The following is a 23351-nucleotide window of genomic DNA, read 5'->3' as shown; positions in this document are numbered from 1 at the left end:
CCTCCCCCCCCCCATACAAGTAGAGACAAATACAAGCGCATTTTCAATAAGTAATATGCAGACACACTAGGAGAAAATGAACCTGGCAAAGTTGTACTTGTAGGCACTAAGACAAGTTCTAGCACTTGTACTCCTGCTTTGCAAAGGAAACTAGTTCAAATTTTTACTAAGACCATACTCAATAGCAGGGTATACCCACTAGCCTTTAATTCTGAAATATGATGAATCAAAAAAAGAAATCTTTATTGGTTCTACTATATACATATAGTTGATATATTGAAAAGATATATTATACTAAGTCTACATGTATTCTCAAGACTTTTCGGGGGGATTAGTTGCATTCTCACAGAGGACTAGTGAGTGGACAGGAGCAGATGCACAAATTAAAGCTAAGAGTTCAACCAAAACCCATTACTTTAGCTCAAACCATATATATGTGTTAAAAAGCCTACTAGTATAAAGTTCGAAACCACTAACTCAAATGATCAGCTGGTTCAGTGACAATTCCGAACCCATAAACTTCAAATCCTAAGTAAGTTGCATTCACACATAGAACTAGTACACATGCACAATTAAAGTCAACAACTTTAGCTCAAACCCTATACGTGTTAAGAAACCTACTAAACATACACTTAAAAAGTCCGAAGCCACTAATTCAAACGATCAGCTGGTTCATTAGTATTCGGAAACCACAAACTTCAAATCGTGAATCCACCTTTGTCAATAGGTAAATAAGCTCCCTGCAGTGACTCAAAATCTTTCCAAGGGCATGGACCTTTGCTGGAATGCAATTTACACAGAACATAACGAACTTAGACAAAGAGGGAACAGAAAACTTACTTCCGTTCTGTCCAGTAATGAAATTAACCCAATCACCGAAATCAATCTCGAGATTACTATGGCACATGAAATTTTCCAATCGAATTTTCGAAATAATACCAGCTTGTAAACGCTTCGGTCTTACAGTTGGAACCCTATCCGCCATTTTCTCCGGTTACTTGAGGATTCTCACTCGCCGATTCCACCGGAGATTGAACTGACGGCAACGAAGTACAGTTGTACAAATATCTCTCTCTCTTTGGTAGCGCCAAGGTCTAGGTGTTTAGGGTCTACTAGGGAACAGATGGCGGGAAAGGCATGTTTGGATGTAACTTAAAAAGTTGTTTACTGTGCGTGTGATAAGTTGGGATATTTTTTGACTAGATTTATATTATATTTGATTGACGGTATAAACTTCTCCTACATTACATTTATACAATCGATTAGATATTGTATAGATTTAATATCAAATTTAACCATGTAATACTCCACTTATCTCATTCAGGGGTGGTTCGACAATATTAAAAAAAAGATATGCGCTTTAGGCCTCCAAATTTAAGGAGCCTCATTTTTAATAATAATAGGTTATAATTTATTATTTTTTTAATAAATATTGAATACTATTTGTAAAAAGAGTGAACTTTTTAAAAAATGAACGAATTATTTGAAGAAATTTGACATATTTGGGTCCTATATCACATGAAAAATAATTTAAAATAAGAAAGGTTATATTATCAATTGAAAACTATAAGAAATCAATTGTATAAAAATTATTAACAATTCAAGTTTAAGGTCCCATTTGATTTTTGTTTTAGGCCACTAATATGTTAAAGTCGCTCCCGATCTCATTTGATTTGGAATTATTTTTTATTTATACAGAGATTACAATATCAAAATAATTTATTTGTGTACCAAGCTATCTTAGTTGTAAGAATAGTATCGAATATAATAATATGATGTATCAGTAATGTTTATATTAGTTATGTTGTTATTATTATTTATACGATTTGTTAATTTTTTGTTTTACAAATAACACGTATTGCATATTTTTTAAAACAATATTTATTTATAATAATATCTCTATAAATACGATGAAAAGAAATATAAAAAAGATTTTAATCGACAATTGTGTTTTTGACAAAGACAACACATATATTAAATCTTTTATATTATTAATATCATGATTTTTCATTTTATACCAAATAAAATATATAACTAATATTTACATTGCTTATAACTAAGTTAAATAAAATATCATTGTATAAACAAAGCTAATTAGCTAATGAATTTATTATTTTTAAATACAGTACATAATCAAATGAACAAAAGTTTTCAAAAGGAAGAAAGGTCCCTTAAAACTTGTGGCTATGTGAAAGGTCTTATTTTATATTCTATCGAGGAGATAAACTATTTTGCCTGTATTTTTACACGTATTTTTATGGGGATTTTGTCCACACAAATTTTACAGATTTTAATACTATTTGGATTATATAATCGAATATTATAAAATTAGAGAATATCAGTTGAGTCTATTGTACATGAACTGTTTAATATAATTTATATTTTTTGTAGCTTGCAGGTTATTATATAGTGAGGGATATATTTAGTGCACACAAAGTGTTCACCAAAGAATTCTTACCCGAATGACAAAAATTGTGACAGAGATTGTAACGACTGCGAATTATCATGAGGTTCAAATAATTTTTTAGTACATTTCATTTGTACTCATGATTATACTTTATTAAAAGACATAAATAGCAATTTTATGTTTGATTAAATCTATCAAGTACTCTCTCTGTTTCAAAGAGAATGACCTCTTCTTTTTTTAAGTCTGTTTCAAAAAGAATGACTTTTTTAGTAAATTTTAATTTTATTTTTTCGCGTGACATGTTTAAGGCCACAAGATTAAACAACAATCTTGTATATTTGGCATAACTTTAATTTAAGACCATAAAATTTAAAATATTTTTTTATTTTCTTAAACTCTGTATCAAGTTAAACTAGACCATTATGAAACAAATGAACTATATATTACGATAGTCACATGGCATATTATCTTTCTTTTTAAAGAAACATAGAGTTTTTTGGAAAAGAAAAATAAAAGTAAGGTTTGTAATTTGATGAACCAACACAAGTATCTTTCTACCAACCAGAGTTGCAGCGGAGTAGTAAGTACTCCTTCATCCTTAATCAAAAGGTTACGCGTTCGAGTTTCATTAGGAACAGAGTCGCCTTTGTTAGGGAGCGTTTTACTCCAAATATGGGACTTTTCGGCGCGAATCCAAATTTAATCGGGCTCCAATATAAATACTGAACACCGAATAACACCGAATGAAAAAAAAAGTATCTTTCTTGATTAGACTATTATTTGTGAAATTAAGGGAGTATGGAGTTAGAAGTTTATTTAACACGGCGAGATTTTAATCACTACATAGAGCTTATTTTACCTATTAACAAAGATTTATTTACGATTTGAAATTTATGATTTTAAAATATTAATGAATCCGTTAATCATTTGAGTTAGTTTACATATCTGTGTGACTTATAAACGATTTTAATTTTTTTATTTAATTTATTTTTTCACTATACCAAAAGAATAAGAAGTTGTATATATTGTATCTTTTTTTTTTATTATAGTTCATTGAATTATCATTAATATAGACATAAAAATAGACGAGAACAATTTGAATCCTAAATGGTGTAATTTGTTAAGTTATATGTTGAAACTTGAAATAATCGTTCATCATAGAGTAACAAGTTCTTTTAAAAAAATTAGAAGTTTCAAATTTCAGTTCAAAATATAAAATTATTTTAATTTGTGAAGGAGCGATTATATTCAAACTCTTTTATGCGAAGTATATAATTTAATTATATTTAAAAATAAATAACCAGAAAAAGGTTTGTGTAGTCAAACAAACTAATTAATAAGTATTCGACATGACTTTTTTTTTTCCTTAGGTAACCCTATACTTAGGGTTGTTCATGGTTATGGTTAACAACCAAACTAAATCGCAATCCGAACCAAATCGATTAAAAGAAATTGATATTTGATTTAGTTTGGTTTTTATATTTTGAAAATCGCTACTATTTGGTTTGGTTTGATTTTATTAAAAAACAACTGCAAAAATAATTAAAACCAACTGATTAATTATATACATAAATTTTATAATTATTTATATATTATTCATAAATAAAATAAAAATATTTTGTTAAATTTTAACGGGAAACTTTCACATATAGCCACTAAAAAATAATTAATTACTTCCCATAGCTATAGTTTGATAATTATAATTTGTAACTACATGTTATATGGAGGAGAGAGACGAACGAGACTGGGAGAGAGAGGAGAGAGGCGAGAGAGAGGGGGAAAAGAGTGGGAGAAAGGCGAATTGTATATGTATATTGGTTAGATAATTGTATATTATACATATGTAATTTTATATATGGCAAGAGAGATTGGGAGAGGGATGAGAGAGGCGAGCGGGACTGGGAGAGATCGAGAGAGGGCAGAGAGTGGGAGAGAGCTGAATTTTATATGTATATAATTAATTAAATACAACTGTATATTATACATATACATTTGTATAAATGGCATGGGAGATTGGGAGAGGGAGGAGAGAGGTGAGCGAGATTGAGAGAGGGAGGAGAGAGGCGAGCGAGAGAGGGCAGAGAGTGGGAGAGAGTGGGAGAGAGGTAAATTGTATATGTATATAGGCTAAAAAAATTTATATTATAATATTTATTTGTATATCTTGGCGAATTATACATAAAAACATGACTAATTATACAAACTCGAAGTCAGCCCACGTAATTAATGTATAATGTTAGTCGCATGTGGCAATTATAGCAAATTATAGCAATAATGAGCAATTAAATAGTATAAGTTTGCTTATCCGCATAATTTTCCCAATTTTAATTAACTCAAGTCATTAACTTTATCATTTTTTCAAGCCCGACACTTTAACCCAATTATAACAATGTCAAATTCAAATCCAAATCCATCAAAATCTATTTTAGTCTTTACTTATTATACTTCACATAACATTGTCACACTTTCTCTTAACCGAAACACTTTATTCGTGTAATGATAACTCTAATGTTGCTTAATTGCTTCACTGAAATAACATTAGTTTTTCTGTAGATTGTTCATGTAGTTGGTGATTGTGTTTATCGAGATACGTACGTCCTAAAAGAAAATTATTACTTTCAAATCGAATAAACCAGAAAAATTGAACCAAATCGAACCAAACCGATGGTTATTTTTTTTGTTTGGTTTGGTTTGGTTTTAGAAATTTTAAAAACTGACTAGATTGATTTGGTTTTAGTTTTGATCAATAACCGATCCAAACCGAACCACGAAAACCCCTACCTATACTATTGTTAGATTTCTTTTTCCACATTAATTGTATTTAAATAGAAGTAGGCATAACAAGTGGCGCTTAATTAGGAATTAGGATGTTTGGTATGTAAAATCACATTTAAAACATTGTGTTTTTTTGATTTTTATATAATTAAACATCTTGTAATTTGATAACCCAACAGAAGTGCCTTTCTTGACTAGACTATATTGTAGAAGTTTTATTAAAGATATAACTATGAAAAAAACATCCTCTTGCCTTATTTTTCATAATATTACTATTTTAATTTAATAATAGTTGTCCACTATACTATTTTCAAATGCATCTAACAGTATTGTTTATTGTCATTTGAAGAAGTGTGTGACAGTGGTCCCTCACAATGAATACTAATTGATGTTTTAATCGGAGTTTATAAAAATTGAGTAGTTGTTGATTTATATATGAACTATTATAATTGAGAAATTATTAAGATAACTTAACATGATACTTTCTTAGGAAAAGAGTCTGATATACCCCTCAACTTTGTCATTTAGAGCTGATATACCTTTGTTATGAAAGTGACTCATATATACCCCTACTTGTAAACAAATGGCTCACATATACCCTTTTCCTCTAACAGAAATGAAAAAAAATAATTTTAATCTAAATTTTTATTATTTTTTTCTAAATAATATAATCCCATATGAGTAAATTTAATCCTCGTCAAACATATTTTTTTTGACTTTTTTTTGTTTCAATGACTAATTTAAATTTATTTTTTTGATAATCAAATTTATTTATGTTTCACTTATATTCTTGTAAAACTTATTGTAGATGACCAAATTTTTTCTTCGAATAAGAAATTAAATTACAATACACAAAAAAAATAGTTTAATTTTTTTTCTTTAAACTAAGGAATGAAAGAAAAAAACAAAATAAGAATAAGAAACTCAACTAATTAAAATAAAAGAAGTCAAAAAATAATTTATGTATGAAAAAAAATTAAAATATACCTTGAACTTTGATAGAAGAATCATATATACTGTTATAATATAGAGAGGATGTACAATTTAGAAATAATAAAAGGGTAGAATAGTCTTTTACATAATGGTAGTTATAACAAACTTATCTCTTTGTTAGTTAGATAAGTTTGTTATTAGTTGGTTAGTGAAAATGAGCTATATAAATAAGCTCATGTATTGTACATGTAAGATACAATTTTTCTACAGAAAATATACTACACATTCTTCTCATTCTTCTTCTTCTTCTTAGCTGCGTTTCTTCTTCTTCTTCTTATGAAGCTTTCAGCTTCTCTTCATTAACGAACATGGTATCAGAGCCACTGGTTCTCAGTGAACATTGATGAAGCTGGAGATTCCATAGAATCAAAGAATCGTTGTTGATTTATAAGATTCACAGGCGTTTATTTCTGAAAATCCATAGAATCAAAGAATCAGCTACTGGTTCATAGATTCACAGGAGTTCTGTTGGAATTTTTTTTAGTTTCAAGTTGATTTCAAGTCCAAAAGTTGATTGTTGCATTTCAGATGGCAGTCGAGGGTGAGAATGCAGATATGACTCAAAGCAGAACACATGTTAGTTCTGGGCAAAGTCAAGGTATCGATTATAATCATCCTTTATTTCTTAATCCTACTGATGTTAGTGGTATGAGTATTATCTCATTTCAGTTAATTGGTGTTGAGAATTATACTTTGTGGAGTAGATCGATTAAGATAGCTCTACTAGGAAGAAACAAAATAGGCTTAATTGATGGAACTGCTAGAAAGGAAGTGTTTGGTAAAGAACTGTGGGGGCAATGGGAGAGAGTGAATGCTATTGTTCTATCTTGGCTAATGAATGCTGTATCTAAAAGTTTACTAAGTGGTATTGCGTTTGCTTCTAGTGCCTTTGGTGTTTGGACTGATTTAAAGGAAAGGTTTGATAGAGTAGATGGCTCTAGAACCTATAGTTTACACAAAGATATTGCTACATTGCAACAGGGAACAGTGTCTGTTTCCATGTATTATACAAGACTGAAAAGTTTGTGGGATGAGTTTGAGGTGTTGGTGCCATCTCCTTGTTGTAATTGTGAAATATCCAAAGGTTTTGTTGCTCATATGAATAGGCAGAAGTTGTATCAATTTCTAATGGGATTAAATGAATCCTATCATCAAGCAAGAAGTCAAATCTTGATGATGGATCCACTACCATCAATCAACTATGCCTATGCTATGATAGTTGGTGATGAGAATCAAAAGGCTGTGGTTAATGGTGTTAATGATATCTCTGCTGCATTGGAATCATCAGTTGCTTTGTACTCTAAGGCAAGTAGTAGTTCAAGTGTAAGTCAGAAAATTAAAAGGAATACTCTGTTGATATGTGATTTTTGCAAGTGTAAGGGTCACAGCAAAGAGTTCTGCTACAAAATTGTAGGTTATCCTCCTGATTTTAAGTCCAAAAGGAAGATTCAAGGAACTTCTCCTGCATATGGTACTACTGGAAACATCAACTATAGTCACAACCCATTAACACATGCAAATCTTACCTATGGAATGAACACCAATGTTCCTCCACCAGGCTGGGAGCAGAATCAATCTTTATCAGAAACTTCAAGTGTTAATAAAACAGTAAGCTCTGCAGAGAAAGAGGTTCAACAGTTGCTTCAAGGGTGTACATTTACAAAGGATCAATATGATCACATTCTAAAAATGGTTCAACAGAAATCTGAGCCTGCTGTGTGCAATACTGCAAACACTACAGGTAAAACATTTTTTGTTTCTGAACACAGTAACATGTGGATTGTAGATACTGGTGCAACAAACCATATGGTGTCCAGTTTGAACTTGTTGAATAAAAATACTGTGCATGAACTTGAAGTTTCTAAGCCTGTATATCTGCCTAATGGTACTACTACTCAGGTGTCTCACATTGGTTCTTGTAGTTTGTCACCAAGGAGTATTGTTTCAAATGTGCTTCACATACCAGAATTCAAGTATAACTTGCTATCAGTTAGTCAAATTACTAAGGAACTAGGTTGTTTTGTTACCTTCTTTCCTCATTTTTGTGTATTCCAGGAACTCTACAGTGGGAAGGTGAAAGAAGTTGGTAAGGAGGAAGGAGGATTGTACTTATTAATGAAGCATTTAACTACTCAGTGTACTGGTCAAGAAAAGGAAGTTGAGACTGCATTTGCTGTTCATGATGTCAAGGAAGAAGACATGGTGTTATGGCATAAAAGATTGGGTCATGTATCATCAACAGTTTTGTCTAGAATGTTTTCAGTGAATAAGCAAAGTGCTTGTAGAATTTCTAAGTGTCTTGTATGTCCATATGCTAAACAAACAAGGAATGTGTTTCCTAAAAGTAGCATTAAGAGTACTGCTTGTTTTGAGCTACTTCATGTTGATCTTTGGGGTCCTTATAACACAGCTACTATTGATGGCAAGAAATACTTTCTTACAATTGTGGATGATTTCTCAAGAGTAACTTGGTTGTTTCTACTCTCACATAAGTCTGCTGTGTGTAGTTCTATTCAAACATTTCTACAATTTGTTCAAACTCAGTTTGGAAAAGGAGTTAAAGTATTAAGGACTGATAATGGTACTGAGTTTGTAAACTCAAGTTGTCACAAGTTATTTGCAGAACTGGGAATTTTACATCAAAGATCATGTCCTTATACTCCTCAGCAGAATGGAGTTGCTGAGAGGAAGCATAGACACTTACTTGAAGTTACTAGAGCTTTAAGAATTCAAGCTCACATTCCTATTAGATATTGGGGTCATTGCTTGTTAGCTGCTGCACATATCATTAATAGGTTACCAAGCAGTGTACTAGAGTTTGGTACTCCTTATGAAAGGTTGTATGGTAGTAAACCATCAGTGTCTCATGTCAAAACACTAGGATGTTTATGTTTTGCTAAACTTCTTACAGAACATGATAAGTTGATGCCTAGATCAAGACCAGCAGTACTAATGGGTTATTCAGGACTACAAAAGGGATATATACTTCTTGATCTCACTGATAAGTCATTTTTCACAAGTAGGGATGTGGTATTTAGAGAAGACTTATTTCCTTTTGCAAAGATGGATCATTTAATACAAGATAGAGTATTTGTGAATCCTATGCAAGTATCAGATATGTTAAGTGATGATTTACAGTATACAAGTCCTGTGGTTTCCAGATGTTCTCCTAATATTGTGTCTCATGAGACTCCTACTGTGTCTTCATTTAATGAGATAGATCATTCAGAGTCTCCAACTGTTGATAATGAGGGGAGTCAAGAGCCTGCAACTCTTACAAATGTTAGGAGGTCTGTCAGACAGAAGCTTAAACCAACTTGGATGAAAGACTTTGTATCTTTGACTGTTAACAAAGATGTCATGTATTCTTTAGGAAATTACATGAGCTATGCTCATCTTTCACCTACATACCAAAGTTATATTGCTGCTACTTCTATTATAAAGGAACCTGATTCCTATCTAGAAGCAATTCATGATGAGAGGTGGATAGAAGCCATGCAGAATGAGATTCAAGCACTAGAAAGTAATCATACTTGGGAGCTAACTGATTTGCCTAAAGGGAAAAAGGCTATTGGGTGTAGATGGATTTATAAAGTTAAATACAACTCATCAGGGGAGATAGAGAGATTCAAAGCAAGGCTAGTGGCCAAAGGTTATTCTCAACAAGAAGGAATAGATTACAAGGAGACTTTCTCACCTGTAGTTAAAATGGTAACAGTCAGAACTGTTCTTTCTCTTGCAGCAGCTAGACATTGGCCTATCCATCAAATGGATGTTTTCAATGCATTTCTTCAAGGTGATTTGAATGATGAAATTTATATGCAGCTACCTCAAGGATTTGTCAGTCAAGGGGAGAAAGTATGTAGACTAACAAAGTCCCTATATGGTTTGAAACAAGCTCCAAGGCAATGGAATCAAAAGCTGACTGAAGCTCTTAGCAATCTCAAGTTCAAACAAAGCCAACATGATTATTCCTTGTTTATCAATCAGTCAGAAGAGGGAACTATATTAGTGTTGGTTTATGTAGATGATATGCTAATTACTGGCAGCAGTCTTAAACTAATAGAAGACACAAAGAAGGCATTACAACAAGTATTCAAGATGAAAGATTTAGGAGAATTAAAATACTTTCTAGGCATTGAATTTACCAGGTCAGCAGCTGGTATATTAATGCATCAAAGAAAGTATACTCTGGAACTTATAGCTGAGGTTGGATTGACAGCAGCTAAGCCTGCAGGAACACCTATTGACATCAATGTCAAACTAACATCTAAACTATATGATGGGCATGTGAATAAGGAACAAGAAGAATCAGGTGATCCTTTGGTTGATCAGACAGCATATCAGAAAATAATAGGCAAGTTGTTGTATTTAGATATGACAAGGCCAGATATATCATTTAGCACTCAGACATTGAGCCAATTTTTACAGCAACCAAAAAGGTCTCATCTTGATGCTGCATTAAGGGTGATCAGATATTTGAAGAAACAACCTGGTCAAGGATTGTTATTAGCAAGTGATTCAGATGAACAAGTTACTGCATTCTGTGATGCAGATTGGGCATCTTGTCCACTCACTAGGAAGTCTGTGACAGGGTACATGATCAAGATTGGACAATCTTTAATATCATGGAAGGCAAAGAAGCAAACAACAGTGTCAAGAAGCTCAGCTGAAGCTGAGTATAGGAGCCTGGCTTCAACTGTTTCAGAATTGGTGTGGCTGCTGGGATTGTTAAAAGAATTAGGTACTAAGATTCAAGTACCAGTTCAAATATACAGTGATAGTAAGGCTGCTATTCAGATAGCTGCTAATCCGGTTTATCATGAAAGAACTAAGCACATTGAAATCGATTGTCATTTCATAAGAGAAAAACTACAAAAGGGGCTGATTAAAGTTGAATATATTCCTACTAAGGAACAACCAGCTGATGTATTGACAAAAGGGCTATCTAGACTTCAACATGAACACTTGTTATCCAAGCTAGGGGTTTTGAATATTTTTGCACCTCCTAGCTTGAAGGGGAGTGTTATAATATAGAGAGGATGTACAATTTAGAAATAATAAAAGGGTAGAATAGTCTTTTACATAATGGTAGTTATAACAAACTTATCTCTTTGTTAGTTAGATAAGTTTGTTATTAGTTGGTTAGTGAAAATGAGCTATATAAATAAGCTCATGTATTGTACATGTAAGATACAATTTTTCTACAGAAAATATACTACACATTCTTCTCATTCTTCTTCTTCTTCTTAGCTGCGTTTCTTCTTCTTCTTCTTATGAAGCTTTCAGCTTCTCTTCATTAACGAACATATACCCCTAAATAATTTTTTTTTAAAAATTAGAAGTAATAAATATAAATTTAAAACTAATTTTTTAACTTCCGTTAAAAGGGTATATGTGAGCCATTTTGTAACGGCAGGGGTATAGGTGAGCCGTTTGTATAACGGTAAGGGCATATATGAGCCACTTTTATAACGAGGGGTATATCAGCTCCAAATGACAAAGTTGAAGGGTATATCAGACCCTTTTCCCTACTTTCTTAGGATATCCATCTTTTAAACCAAAAAAACTCAACTTATAGGCTAAGAAAAAAAATATTCTAAATAACCAATTTGATTAATGCTGTATTTTAAAGGTGTGAACAGAAAATGAATGGTTGTAATTCTGTCAAAGGATTGTGATTTTTATAAAAAGTTGTATATTTTTTAAAGGGTTGTGACCGTTTAAAAAATTGTCTCTTTTCAGAATTGTTGTGATCTTTTCAGAAATGTTATCTTCTTTTCAAAGAGTTGTAACCTTTACCCTTCGTTGGCTATAAATAGAAAAGATTTCTCTCAATTTTCTACATCGAATTCTTCCCTTCTTATGCATACATTTCTTACAAAATAAAATCGATCTATCGTGTCTGTGTATTTGATTCGTTGTTGTCATTTTGAGAGTTTGTTGAAATTATTGAAGTTTGAGGTGTACCGCTACTTCTGTAATGGTTAACTCATTTTATCCCGGGGAAGAATTAATATGTAACCTCGAATACTTGAGGAGATTAAATTTCTTAAGAATACATATTTATTTCTCTGAACTCTCAGATAGTTCTTTGTGTTTTTCTTTTCCATCTTTTATTTTTCCTGAATATAAGAGTTAACAATTAATCCAAAACTCAATAAGAAAAATGACCCAATCCAAACGTAAATAGATTAATTAAATATAAATTTTATTTCTTTGTTAATTGTATATAAATATAGAGAACAAAAAGGTCATTATTCGCTTCCTTCCCTGCATTTTTACCTGATGACTACTCTATATTAGAAGCACTTATTTTTTTTTCCCATTATTTATCTCTAACATTAATAATTGATTTTTCAAATCAGTTTCAAGATTTAAGATCATACATTTATTATATTTCAAATTTTAAAAATTAAACAATTTTATTTTAATTGTGATTTTGAGCATTAGATTTTTTAAGTGTTTTAAAAATTATAAGTCATAATAATTAACATTTCAAAGTATTTTTAAAAATATGAAGAATATAATTGAAAAAAATAAATAAATCCACTATAGATAAAACTTCTAAAAAATAATGCTACGGAAATGAGGACTTAATGTTAAAATAGGGTATTTAGTGCCTATCTGTCTTTTTATTTATATATATTTAATAGAAATTAACTACACAACTTAAGAAATTGGGAGATTATTTAATAGAAAATTTATGGAAATTAACTACTCTATAAAACTTAAGAAATTGGGCGATTATTTCATAGACAAAATTATGGAAATTAACTACTCTATAGTCTATACAACTTAAGAATTTGGGCGATTATTTAATAGAAAAATTATGGAAATTAACTACTCTATATAAAACTTAAGAAATTGGGAGAAAATTCAAAGGATTTATACTATACACGATTATTTTAAACTCAAGGATATCTTGAACTGTCTCATAAAATTGAAAAAATGTAATAATTATTCTTTTAAAAAGTAAAACTAATTTAGAGGATATTTGTGTTTTGTGTTTTTTTTTAATCACTACAACAAAAACAAGTTCTAGCGGTATTAAATATGGGCAACTTTCACATATAGTAAACATAAAATTCAAATTTGTATGTTATAACAATGTTTGCATAATTGCGCCTCATAGCAAATATATAAATGTATGATTTGCTATACATATACAACTAAAAGCTATGCCCATTTTGCTATACATATATACAAAGAAGCAATTGTATGATTCGTTGGTTCCTCTTCAAATTTGTATACAATTGAATCGAATTGTATAAAACGAGAAAGAGATAAATTATATACAATTTGAATATGTATAAAACGAGAAAGAGAGAAAGGCGAAAGAGATTTGGGCAGGGAATATACAATTGAATCAAATTGTATGAAACGAGAAAAAGAGAATTATAATTGAATTGTATAAAACGAGAAAGAGAGAACGACAAAAGAGACTTGAACAGGGAAATATTTGTATTGTATAATTATAAGTGTATAGGACGGAAATATATATATTTGCATGTGTATATACAATTTTCTCTCGCTTTATACAAACAAAAACACAATTTATACAATTATATTGTATAAAGCAAGAGAGACAAGCGACACTGACAAACAGTTTGCTAAGAAACACAAATAAATCAAACTGTTTGCTAAGGAATACAAATAAATCAAACGGTAGCTACTGCATTTATTTTACATTATTACTTTGTTATTCTATACAATTATCCCATTAAATATTGACATTAATAAAGAATGTTAACGTCTTTACCGTTATTAGTTAAGTGTCATTAGAACCAATGTCGCTAAAGGCTTTAGGGACATATACAAAGAGTGACAATTGCCGCTAAAAATACATATTTAGCAGCAATTAAAAATTTATTATCGCTAATGATTATTTTTGTTATAGTGCATATAGACAGGAATATTAAGAGTCTAGAGCCAAAGAGGCAAAAAATTGAGTAGAATTTCCAAAATGTAACAAAAAATAAGGATCAAACCAAAAGAACAATATTTTGATGAAATATGGATGCGGTTAAATCGTATATAGGAAAACGCAGCCAGACATGAGCCTAACCAGGCAAGTTGACATGTGCCTTGTAAGACGCATGTCGGTGTGCGCCTTACAATTAAAAAAATGTTTAAAATAATATTCCTCCTCCGTTATTAATTTAAGTGTTTTGTTATCGTGTTTTCTTTTCTTTTCTATTTTTCCTATTTAGATGTACATAAAAATGTAAGTGATGCAGTCAAATCGCTAATTAAGCGTATTGTTCGAGTCCGTTCGATTTTAAAATTATCGATGATTCATTAAAAAAAAACCTCAAACCAAACCAATAACATGATGATAAAAAAGAATCAAAATTATTATCAATTAATCATTGAATCCTTTCATTTTGAATCGATCATAAATCAATTTGTTACGCAAAATTCTTTAGTGGTAAGGCACATAGGCCCTCACACGTTACTTTAGGTTTTTAGTTTTTACTGCGTTGAGTTTAGATAAAATATTTTCATATTCATATTCATACTCTATACAATATTTCTATTATGAGTACTTTTTCATTTTAAAAAGATCATATTTTAATAGTGAAAAGTAAAGGCAAAATAAATATTTTCAATATAATGGATAAGATTTGTGATCTTTTCATATTGGATTGATCAATATATATAAATATATCATCAATTTAATATGTATATTTTATAAAATTACAAGCCTATATAGGTGAGTACATATATCAATAAATAAGTGTGTACCACGAGAGACTGATTTATGATCTATTTAAATTTAATAATTTCAATATTTAACTGATAGCAATTTTGATTTTTTTTAACAACAAAGTCTCTCTCAAATATTTATAAAAAATATATGTTGAAGTTGAGGTTCGAATAGTCAATCTTAAAAATTTAACAGATCAATATATTCCAAATTTTAAAATAATCCTGGATAATATGAATCTTTTGAATTTTGACCGAATTACTTAGCTTATATGGAGTAGTTAATTTCCATAGATTTTATATTAAGAGAAAAGACATAAAATCATCATTGAAGGTGTTTTAAATTTTCGAAAAGACACTTTAAAATATTTGCTCGTCACAACTCATTTGAGATGACGAAGAAAGAGAAAAATAAAAGAACAAAGTTGAGGTGAAGAAGAAAGAGAAAAAGGAAAATAGAAAAATAAAAGAAATAAAAAAAATTAGATCAAAATAATTAAAAATTATTTTAACACATGGCAAGTGATTATTAGTGCGTGACATACAAATATTTTTGTGTAAGTGGTATTGAGTGAAAAATGGGTATACATCCTATTTTAAAATTATTTAATGGGGTAATAGAACACTCGCAAAATTAAGATGTCTTTTTAAAAATTCAAAATAATTTCGATGATAATTTTATGTCTTTTCTCTTTATATTAAATACAAAAAGGCATTGATGGACACCAAACACCCTATTTGCCTATATGTGGCTGTTCATCCTATTCATTCATCACTCTCTTTTCCTGCAAATGTAATTGCCTTTTTTTGGTCAGAATGACGGAATTAGAATTTTTGTTGGGTGTTAAATAAATTTAACTGTCATTTTTATTTTATTTTTAAATTTAAATAATGAAATTTTAAAATTAAACAAAATATCTTATTTGGTGCTCAAAAATTTTTCGACAAAAATTGTTCATCTGACCACCCTTAGCTAGATGTAGCTCCTCCCTTGTCTCAAGTCCTCTAGTTTCTATCTTAGTTGGTCAGTTTTGAGGTACTATCTTGGTTTTTATAGTGTTATCTTCTAGAAGAATATATTTATCGTGCGTTTATTTTTTAATTATATTCTTTACATTTTTAAAATATCAATTTTTATATAGCAACTTTAGAATATAAACACTTAAAGATCTAATGCTCAAAATTAGAATTGAAATAAATTGTTTTAATTTTTAACTTTAAAATTTAAAATATGTTGTACAGTGAGATAGAGATTGTATTCTCTTAGTTCACTTTTATTTGCCTTTTCAATTTTTCATATCTTTTTTGAGAAATAAATATTAACATGAATATTTTATCAAATACTTCACGTATGATCTTAAATCTTAAAAGTGATTTGAAAAATAAATAATAAATGTTGAAAATAAAATATTAAAAAATAGACAGAGCAAAGAGTGACCTTTTTTTCTCTCTCTATATATAGACTACGTTATGTTCCATTCATCTCCATCTTAAAATACAATATTTTTCTAAACATTTGCATACTTTGTTTCAACTATGGCCTCTTCCAACGACAACAACAATGATGTTGAAACCGATTTCTTCCCATACTATCGACTCTATAAAGACGGTCAAGTAGAACGTTTCTACGAACTTGGTGGTGTACACCAAGTTCCACCATCTCTGGAAGATCCAGAGACTGGTGTATCATCAAAAGACGTGAGCATCTCTGCTCACGTCTCTGCTAGACTCTACCTCCCAAAAAACACCGCACCCGATCAAAAACTCCCCGTCCTAGTGTATTACCACGGCGGGGGATTTGTAATAGGATCTGCATTTTTCAAAACAGAGCATTGTTACCTCAATCATCTGGTTTCCGAATCAAATTGCATCGCGATTTCTGTAGATTACCGTCTTGCCCCTGAGCATGACATCCACACAATCTACCAGGATTGTTGGGATGCTATTCAGTGGGTCGCGTCACACTTTGTTTCTGATACAATTAACAAAGATCCATGGATAGAAAATCACAGTAATTTTAACCGCCTGTTTGTAGGGGGTGACAGTGCTGGAGGCAATATAGTTTATAATATGATCATGAGAGCGGGGAGAGAAAAATTGATCGGAGATGTGAAAATTTTAGGTGCAATACTTGGATTTCCTTGTTTGATGATACCATCGATTGAAAACTATGACAAAGGAATGGCTTACAAGCTTTGGAATATGATTTGCCCGCTCTCTGAGCGGGGAAATGATAGTCCAATGGTTAATCCAGTATCGAAAAAGTGCCCTAGCTTATCTAAGCTAGGATGCTCGAGACTTTTTGTGTGTACGGGAGAGAAAGACGAACTTGTCCCTGGAGAAGTTGCGATAAAATTCGCTGAAGCTGTGAAGAAAAGCGGATGGGAAGGCGAAATTGAATCGATTTTAGTTGAAGGTGAAGTTCATGCCTTTCAGTGTGAGAATCCTCAAGCTCCTAACTCTAAATATTTGATCAAACGTATCGCTTCTTTTATCCAACGCAAGTGATTCATGTGTTATGATTTGCCGTAAAGATAAGATCTGCATATATTCTATATGTTCAGATTACTGTGTTGTTGTTGTTATGATATACTATTAATATTGATTTTTCTTTATCTTAAATTGACCATATGTAATGCCTACAGTAATGATATGTTTGCTATTGTTTAAAATAATATAAAATAAGAGAGCAAATCAGCTTTACTTTGAGTTTTTAATTATGAGGTTATAATTAAGTTGAGTTCCTTTATTTTACAAAGATGAATATTCAATGTCAAATTATTTTAATAATTTCACAATTTACGCCATAATTATCCAAGTGAAACGTCCATTCAAAGAACTAACCATGGGATTCGAACCCTAGTTTAGAGGGTGATATCTCTAGCTTCTATCAATTGCACAAGGATATTTATATGATTTTTATAGGTGCATTGTTAATTATATCTCAATTTCTATCAGTTTTTCAAAATATATATACATGTATACATATAATTTTTTTGAGAATTATCGGGTGCACGTGCACCCTCATCGTATAGTGTGGATCTGCCCCTGATAGCAAACTTGCTCTATGTAAAGGTCCCTGCCCTTGGAAAGATTGTGTCATTACAATGAGCTTATTTACCTATTAACAAAGGTGTATTCATAATTTGAAGTTTATGATTTCGAAGCATAAATGAATACACTGATCATTTGAGTAAGTTTACATATCTGTGTGACTTATAAACGATTTTAAATATTTTATTTAATTTATTTTTTCACTATACCAAAAGAAGAAGTTGTATATATTGTATATTGTATTTTTTATTTTATTTTCTGTTATCATAATTCATTCAATTGTCACTAATATAGTCATAAAAATAGAGGAGAACAATTTGAATCCTAATTGGTGTAATTTGTCAAAGTTTCATCAATAGAGTAATAATTTTTTTTTTCTAATTTAAAGTTTTAAATTCGAGCTCAAAATATAAATTATTTTAATTTGTGAAGGAGTGATTACATCCAATTATGATACTTTTTTACGTGAAATATATAATTTATTCAGATTCAAATATAAATAACGACAAAAAGGTGTAATCAAACAAACTAATTAGTAAGTATTGGACATGATCTTTTTTTTCCCTTAGTGTAACCATATACTATAATTTAGACTTTTTTTTCACATAAATTGTACTCCCTCCGTTTAAATCAAAAAAACTAGTTTAATTTGAAACGGAGTTTAAGAAAAGAAATAAGACTTTTTAATCTTGTGGTTTTAAATTAAAGTTATGTCAAATGTACCAAAATGCAATATAATCTTGTGGTCTTAAACATGCCCCGTGGAAAGTTAAAATTAAAGTGTTATCATAAAAGAAAAGGGGTCATTATATTTGAAACAAACTAAAAAGAAAATAGGGATATTCTTTTTTAAACAGAGGAAGTATTTAAATAGAAGTAGGCATAAAAAGTGGCGCTTAATTATGAATTAGGATGCTTAAACTATGGTATGTAAAAATCACATTTAAAATATTGTCTTCTTATGATATTAATTAAACATCTTGTAATTTGATAACCCAACAGACGTGTCTTTTTTACTAGACTATATTGTAGAAGTTTTATTAAAGATATAACATTGAAAAAAACATTTTCTTCCCTTATTTTTAGGATATTATTATCTTCGTTTAATAATAATTATTCACTACGTTATTTCGAAACGCAGTTGACACTATTGTTTGTTTGTGCGACAGTGGTCCTCACAAAGACTATTAATTTTTTGGAAGTTTATAAAAATTGAGTAGTTGTTTGATTTATATATGAACTATTATATATATATATATATAAAAGGTGAATATGACTCGTTCATTTATCACATGGACTGTTTGCTACTATACCACATATTAAACACTTTACAGCTTCTAACAATTTATCTACACCACAGAACACTACCAATAAAATATTTCACACTATTACATATGTTTATCGAAGATATTTAATTTAATATAACAAAATTATCATACATTAAAGATAGAATATAAGCAAATCTTATTTTTATCTCATAGAGATAGATAGATTGTTTCCCGAGGAAACTCGTCACGAGTGCAAATAATAATAATTTCTAAAAACAAATGTTAATCACGTTGGATGAAAGAAACTATACGTTTGATCAAATCTTTTGATTTTTCAGCTTGAGGATTTTCACACTGAAAGCAATGACCTTCACCTTCAACTAAAATCGATTCAATTTCGCCTTCCCATCCGCTTTTCTTCACAGCTTCAGCGAATTTTATCGCAACTTCCCCAGGGACAAGTTCGTCTTTCTCTCCTGTACACACAAAAAGTCTCGAGCATCCTAGCTTAGATAAGCTAGGGCACTTTTTCGAGACTGGATTAACCATTGGACTATCATTTCCCCGCTCAGAGAGCGGGCAAATTATATTCCAAAGCTTGTAAGCTATTCCTTTGTCATAGTTTTCAATCGATGGTATCATCAAATAAGGAAATCCAAGTATTGCACCTAAAATTTTCACATCTCCGATCAATTTTTCTCTCCCCGCTCTCATGATCATATTATAAACTATATTGCCTCCAGCACTGTCACCCCCTACAAACAGGCGGTTAAAATTACTGTGATTTTCTATCCATGGTTCTTTGTTAATTGTATCAGAAACAGAATGTGACGCAACCCACTGAAGTGCATCCCAACAATCCTGGAAGATTGTTGGGATGTCATGCTCAGGGGCAAGACGGTAATCTACAGAAATCGCGATGCAATTCGATTCGGAAACCAGATGGTTGAGATAACAATGCTCTGTTTTGAAAAATGCGGATCCTAATACAAGTCCTCCGCCGTGGTAATACACTAGGACGGGGAGTTTTTGATTGGGTGAGGTGTTTTTTGGGAGGTAGAGTCTAGCAGAGACGTGAGCGGAGATGCTCACGTCTTTTGATGATACACCAGTCGCTGGATCTTCCAGCGACGGTGGAACTTGGTGTACACCAGCAAGTTCGTAGAAACGTTCTACTCGACCGTCTTTATAGAGTCGATAGTATGGGAAGAAATCAGTGACAATATCGTTGTTGTTGTTGTCGGAATCTGCCATGGTTGAAAACAGAGTGCAAATATTAGAAAAAACAGAGTATGGAAATGTTGTATTTTGGGTTGGAATGGAAATGGATGGAACAAAGTCTAATTTATTTATAGAAGAAAAAGAAAGTACTCGCTAACTTTTTGGTCCGTTTACTTTTACTTGTGCTGCATTAAAAAAAGGATAAAGATTCGGTCAAATATAATTAAGTCAATCTTCGTTCAAAAAAAGTATGTTTTTTTTTCTAATGTTTTACATTTCATAATAACTTATCTTTTAAAATCATTTTCAAGATTTAAAATTACACATGAATTAGTACGAGTGTAGAGATGAAACTCTTGTTAAATTTTCTCTATTCAACAATTGTTGTTTTCTGTACTATTTTAAAATGTCTAACGGTAGTTGTTCACTCTATGAAATTTAAAAATATTTTTACACTTGTCTTCTATTTTATATTTATCATTGATTATAGTTATTTACTCATTTCCCTATCATATTTTTAAGACATTATATTTATTATATTCAAATGGTGTTATAAACAAGTATTGCCCTATTTATTACTCAAGAGACATAAAAAGTTGAAAAATGGACAAGTAAAATGAATGAAAAGAGTAATTTTCATTTTTCAATTTATGTGATACATTTCTATTTTCTAGAATCTAATAATTTAGGAAAAATTCATAAGTAGCCCCTCAACCCATGCCCGAAATTCCAGAGACACACTTATACTATACTAATGTCCTATTATCCCCCTGAACTTATTTTATTAGTAATTTTCTACCCCTTTTTGACCTACGTGACACTAGTTTGAAAAACAAAAGTCAACCAGCGTTGGACCCACGAGATAATGTCACATAGACCGAAAAAGGGTAGAAAATTATGAATAAAATAAGTTCAAGTGGTAATAGGACCTTAGTATAGTATAAGTGTGTCTCTGAAATTTCGGGTATAGATTGAGGGATACTTGTACATTATCGCAATAATTTATTTTGTTAGTGATTTCGAGCATGAAATTTTTAAGTGTTTTACAAATAAAATTTACACAATTTAAAAATTACTTAAGAAAATAACATATGTACAATAACTTACGATTCAACATATTTAAACTATATAAATAAAATTTTTATCTATATATTAAAATTTAAAAAATATCACGTAAATTAAAATCGAGCTAGTCCCATCCAACTAATTTCTTGTTGTTTGTTGAGATATTAATGAACTTTCCGTTTGGGAACGCCTTTGCTTGAATTATTGGTATTTGGTGTGAAGTCAAAATCACTATTTTGCCTATGTGTGGCTGTCCATATTTTATTCATTTATTACTTTTTTCCTACAAAATGCAAATGCTTTCTTTTAGTTAGCAAGTCGGTTTCAAGTGGCTATCCTAATTTTTATAATATTATCTTCTAGAAGTTTTTATCGTATTGTACGTTTATTTTTAAATATTAATGTAAATGTAAAGGAATTTAATAAGAAAGTTATCTTAATTCAATTTATTTTGAAATTAAATAGAAATAAAAAAAAATATATCTGTAACCTAGCATTTCAGATTATTGATCGATGGTTGAATTAGCATGAAGAAGTTGATGTATGTTCAATGAGTCAAGATGATTTTATTAAATAAATTGCAAATAGCTGTGTGACGTTTGAATAATGAACTCTATTTTTTAATATGTATTTAGTTTATGAAATCAATTATAAAAAGGCTTTTTGTTTATTTCTTAAGACTATCTATATATTAGAATATGATACAATTTGATTATTGAGATTTTTGTTGTTACATAGAATTTAATGAAACGATTTAATTAGAATAAATATTGTACTTAAATTAACGATACGACACAATATAATAAGTAATAATCATCCGACCAACATGAATTGTGGCGGGACTATTTCACCCTTAACTAGAGGTATCGATTCAAGTCCTGAGTATAAAGAAAATCATGTCGAGAGAGTCATCCCCTAATGAATCATGCAGTGCGCAATTCAAATTTAGTCAAAACTCAAATACAAATTCTAAACACTAATTGAAAAGGCGAAGAAAAAGACTAATCATCGAGACAAGCTTGTTAAGTATCGTAAGAAAGGTACCAAATGAACTTCTAGATTTAGTAGATTTCTATTTATTACTTATTATTTGCAATTATAAAAGTCATGAAGGTCCAATTTCACGCGTATATATTATTGCTAAAATAGGGTATCCAAAGCCTATCAATGTCTTTTTATTTAATTGAAAATTTATGGAAATTAACTACTTCGTACAACCTAAGAAATTGGGCGAAAATCCAAAGGATTCATATAATCCAGGATTATTTAAAACTTGGGATTTCTTGATCTTTTTAATAATCTCATAAAATTGAAAAAAATTCATAAATTTTATTCTTTTAAAAAGTAATAGTATGATTTAGAGCCTGTTTGGCTCAGCTTAAAAGCTGGTCAAACTGACTTAAAAGCTGGTTATTGACTTATTTAGCTGTTTGACAATACTCAAAATAACTTATTTTAAATTAAAAAAAACTTATTTTAAGCCAAAAGTTAAAAGTTGGGGTAGGGGTGTTTTTTTTTTTTAGCTTATAAGCTGTTTTAAGTTGACCACATTTTTTTTTTCCCCTTAATATTTTTATACAATCTCCAAATTACCCACATAACCCTAATATCTCTTTCTTCTATTTTTCCCTTTTCACGTTTGGCATAGCAACGTCAGCTTTTTTATCCAAATGCATAACTGCTTATTTTAAAAATAAGTTTCAGCACTTTCAAAAGTACCTTTTTGAAGCTGATTTTATTAAGCCCATCCAAACGGGCCCTTAGAGAATATATGTTGTTTTTTTTTAAATACAGAAGGAAATATTAAACACTACTACAAACTTTTCTATTCTTTTATTTGCTTTTATCTTAAATGGTCA

General features: G+C 30.4%; 3 protein-coding genes across 4 annotated transcripts in view; 1 reads left to right on the top strand and 2 right to left on the bottom strand.

The window, feature by feature from the left end:
- LOC107020727 (structural maintenance of chromosomes protein 6B) overlaps positions 1-1139 on the bottom strand; it is a 26743-nt gene extending 25604 nt beyond the window's left edge. Inside the window, exon 1 of one of the 2 annotated variants that reach the window (XR_001456959.2) lies at positions 841-1139. Coding sequence is in view for 1 of the 2 variants with exons in the window: in XM_015221194.2 (XP_015076680.1) it covers positions 841-985 (145 nt within the window). In the remaining variant the exon portion in view is untranslated. The remainder of the gene's footprint in view (positions 1-840) is intronic. The other variant, XM_015221194.2, reaches the window with a different exon arrangement.
- A 15222-nt stretch (positions 1140-16361) lies between these two features.
- Positions 16362-17593, top strand: LOC107018629 (2-hydroxyisoflavanone dehydratase-like). The gene has a single exon (XM_015219159.2). The coding sequence runs from the start codon at positions 16421-16423 to the stop codon at positions 17390-17392; it is 972 nt and encodes a 323-aa protein (XP_015074645.1). The 5' UTR covers positions 16362-16420; the 3' UTR covers positions 17393-17593.
- Positions 17594-19265: 1672 nt separating this feature from the next.
- LOC107020764 (2-hydroxyisoflavanone dehydratase-like) lies at positions 19266-20538 on the bottom strand. The gene has a single exon (XM_015221256.2). It carries the CDS (start codon positions 20458-20460, stop codon positions 19489-19491), a length of 972 nt encoding a protein of 323 aa, XP_015076742.1. The 5' UTR covers positions 20461-20538; the 3' UTR covers positions 19266-19488.
- Between the last annotated feature and the right edge of the window lie 2813 nt (positions 20539-23351).

This window comes from Solanum pennellii, chromosome 5, assembly GCF_001406875.1.
Source record: "Solanum pennellii chromosome 5, SPENNV200".
In the NCBI taxonomy this organism is placed as follows: Eukaryota; Viridiplantae; Streptophyta; class Magnoliopsida; order Solanales; family Solanaceae; genus Solanum; species Solanum pennellii.
Note: the sequence above shows the minus strand (reverse complement) of the source record. Positions and strands in the feature narration are given on the sequence as shown.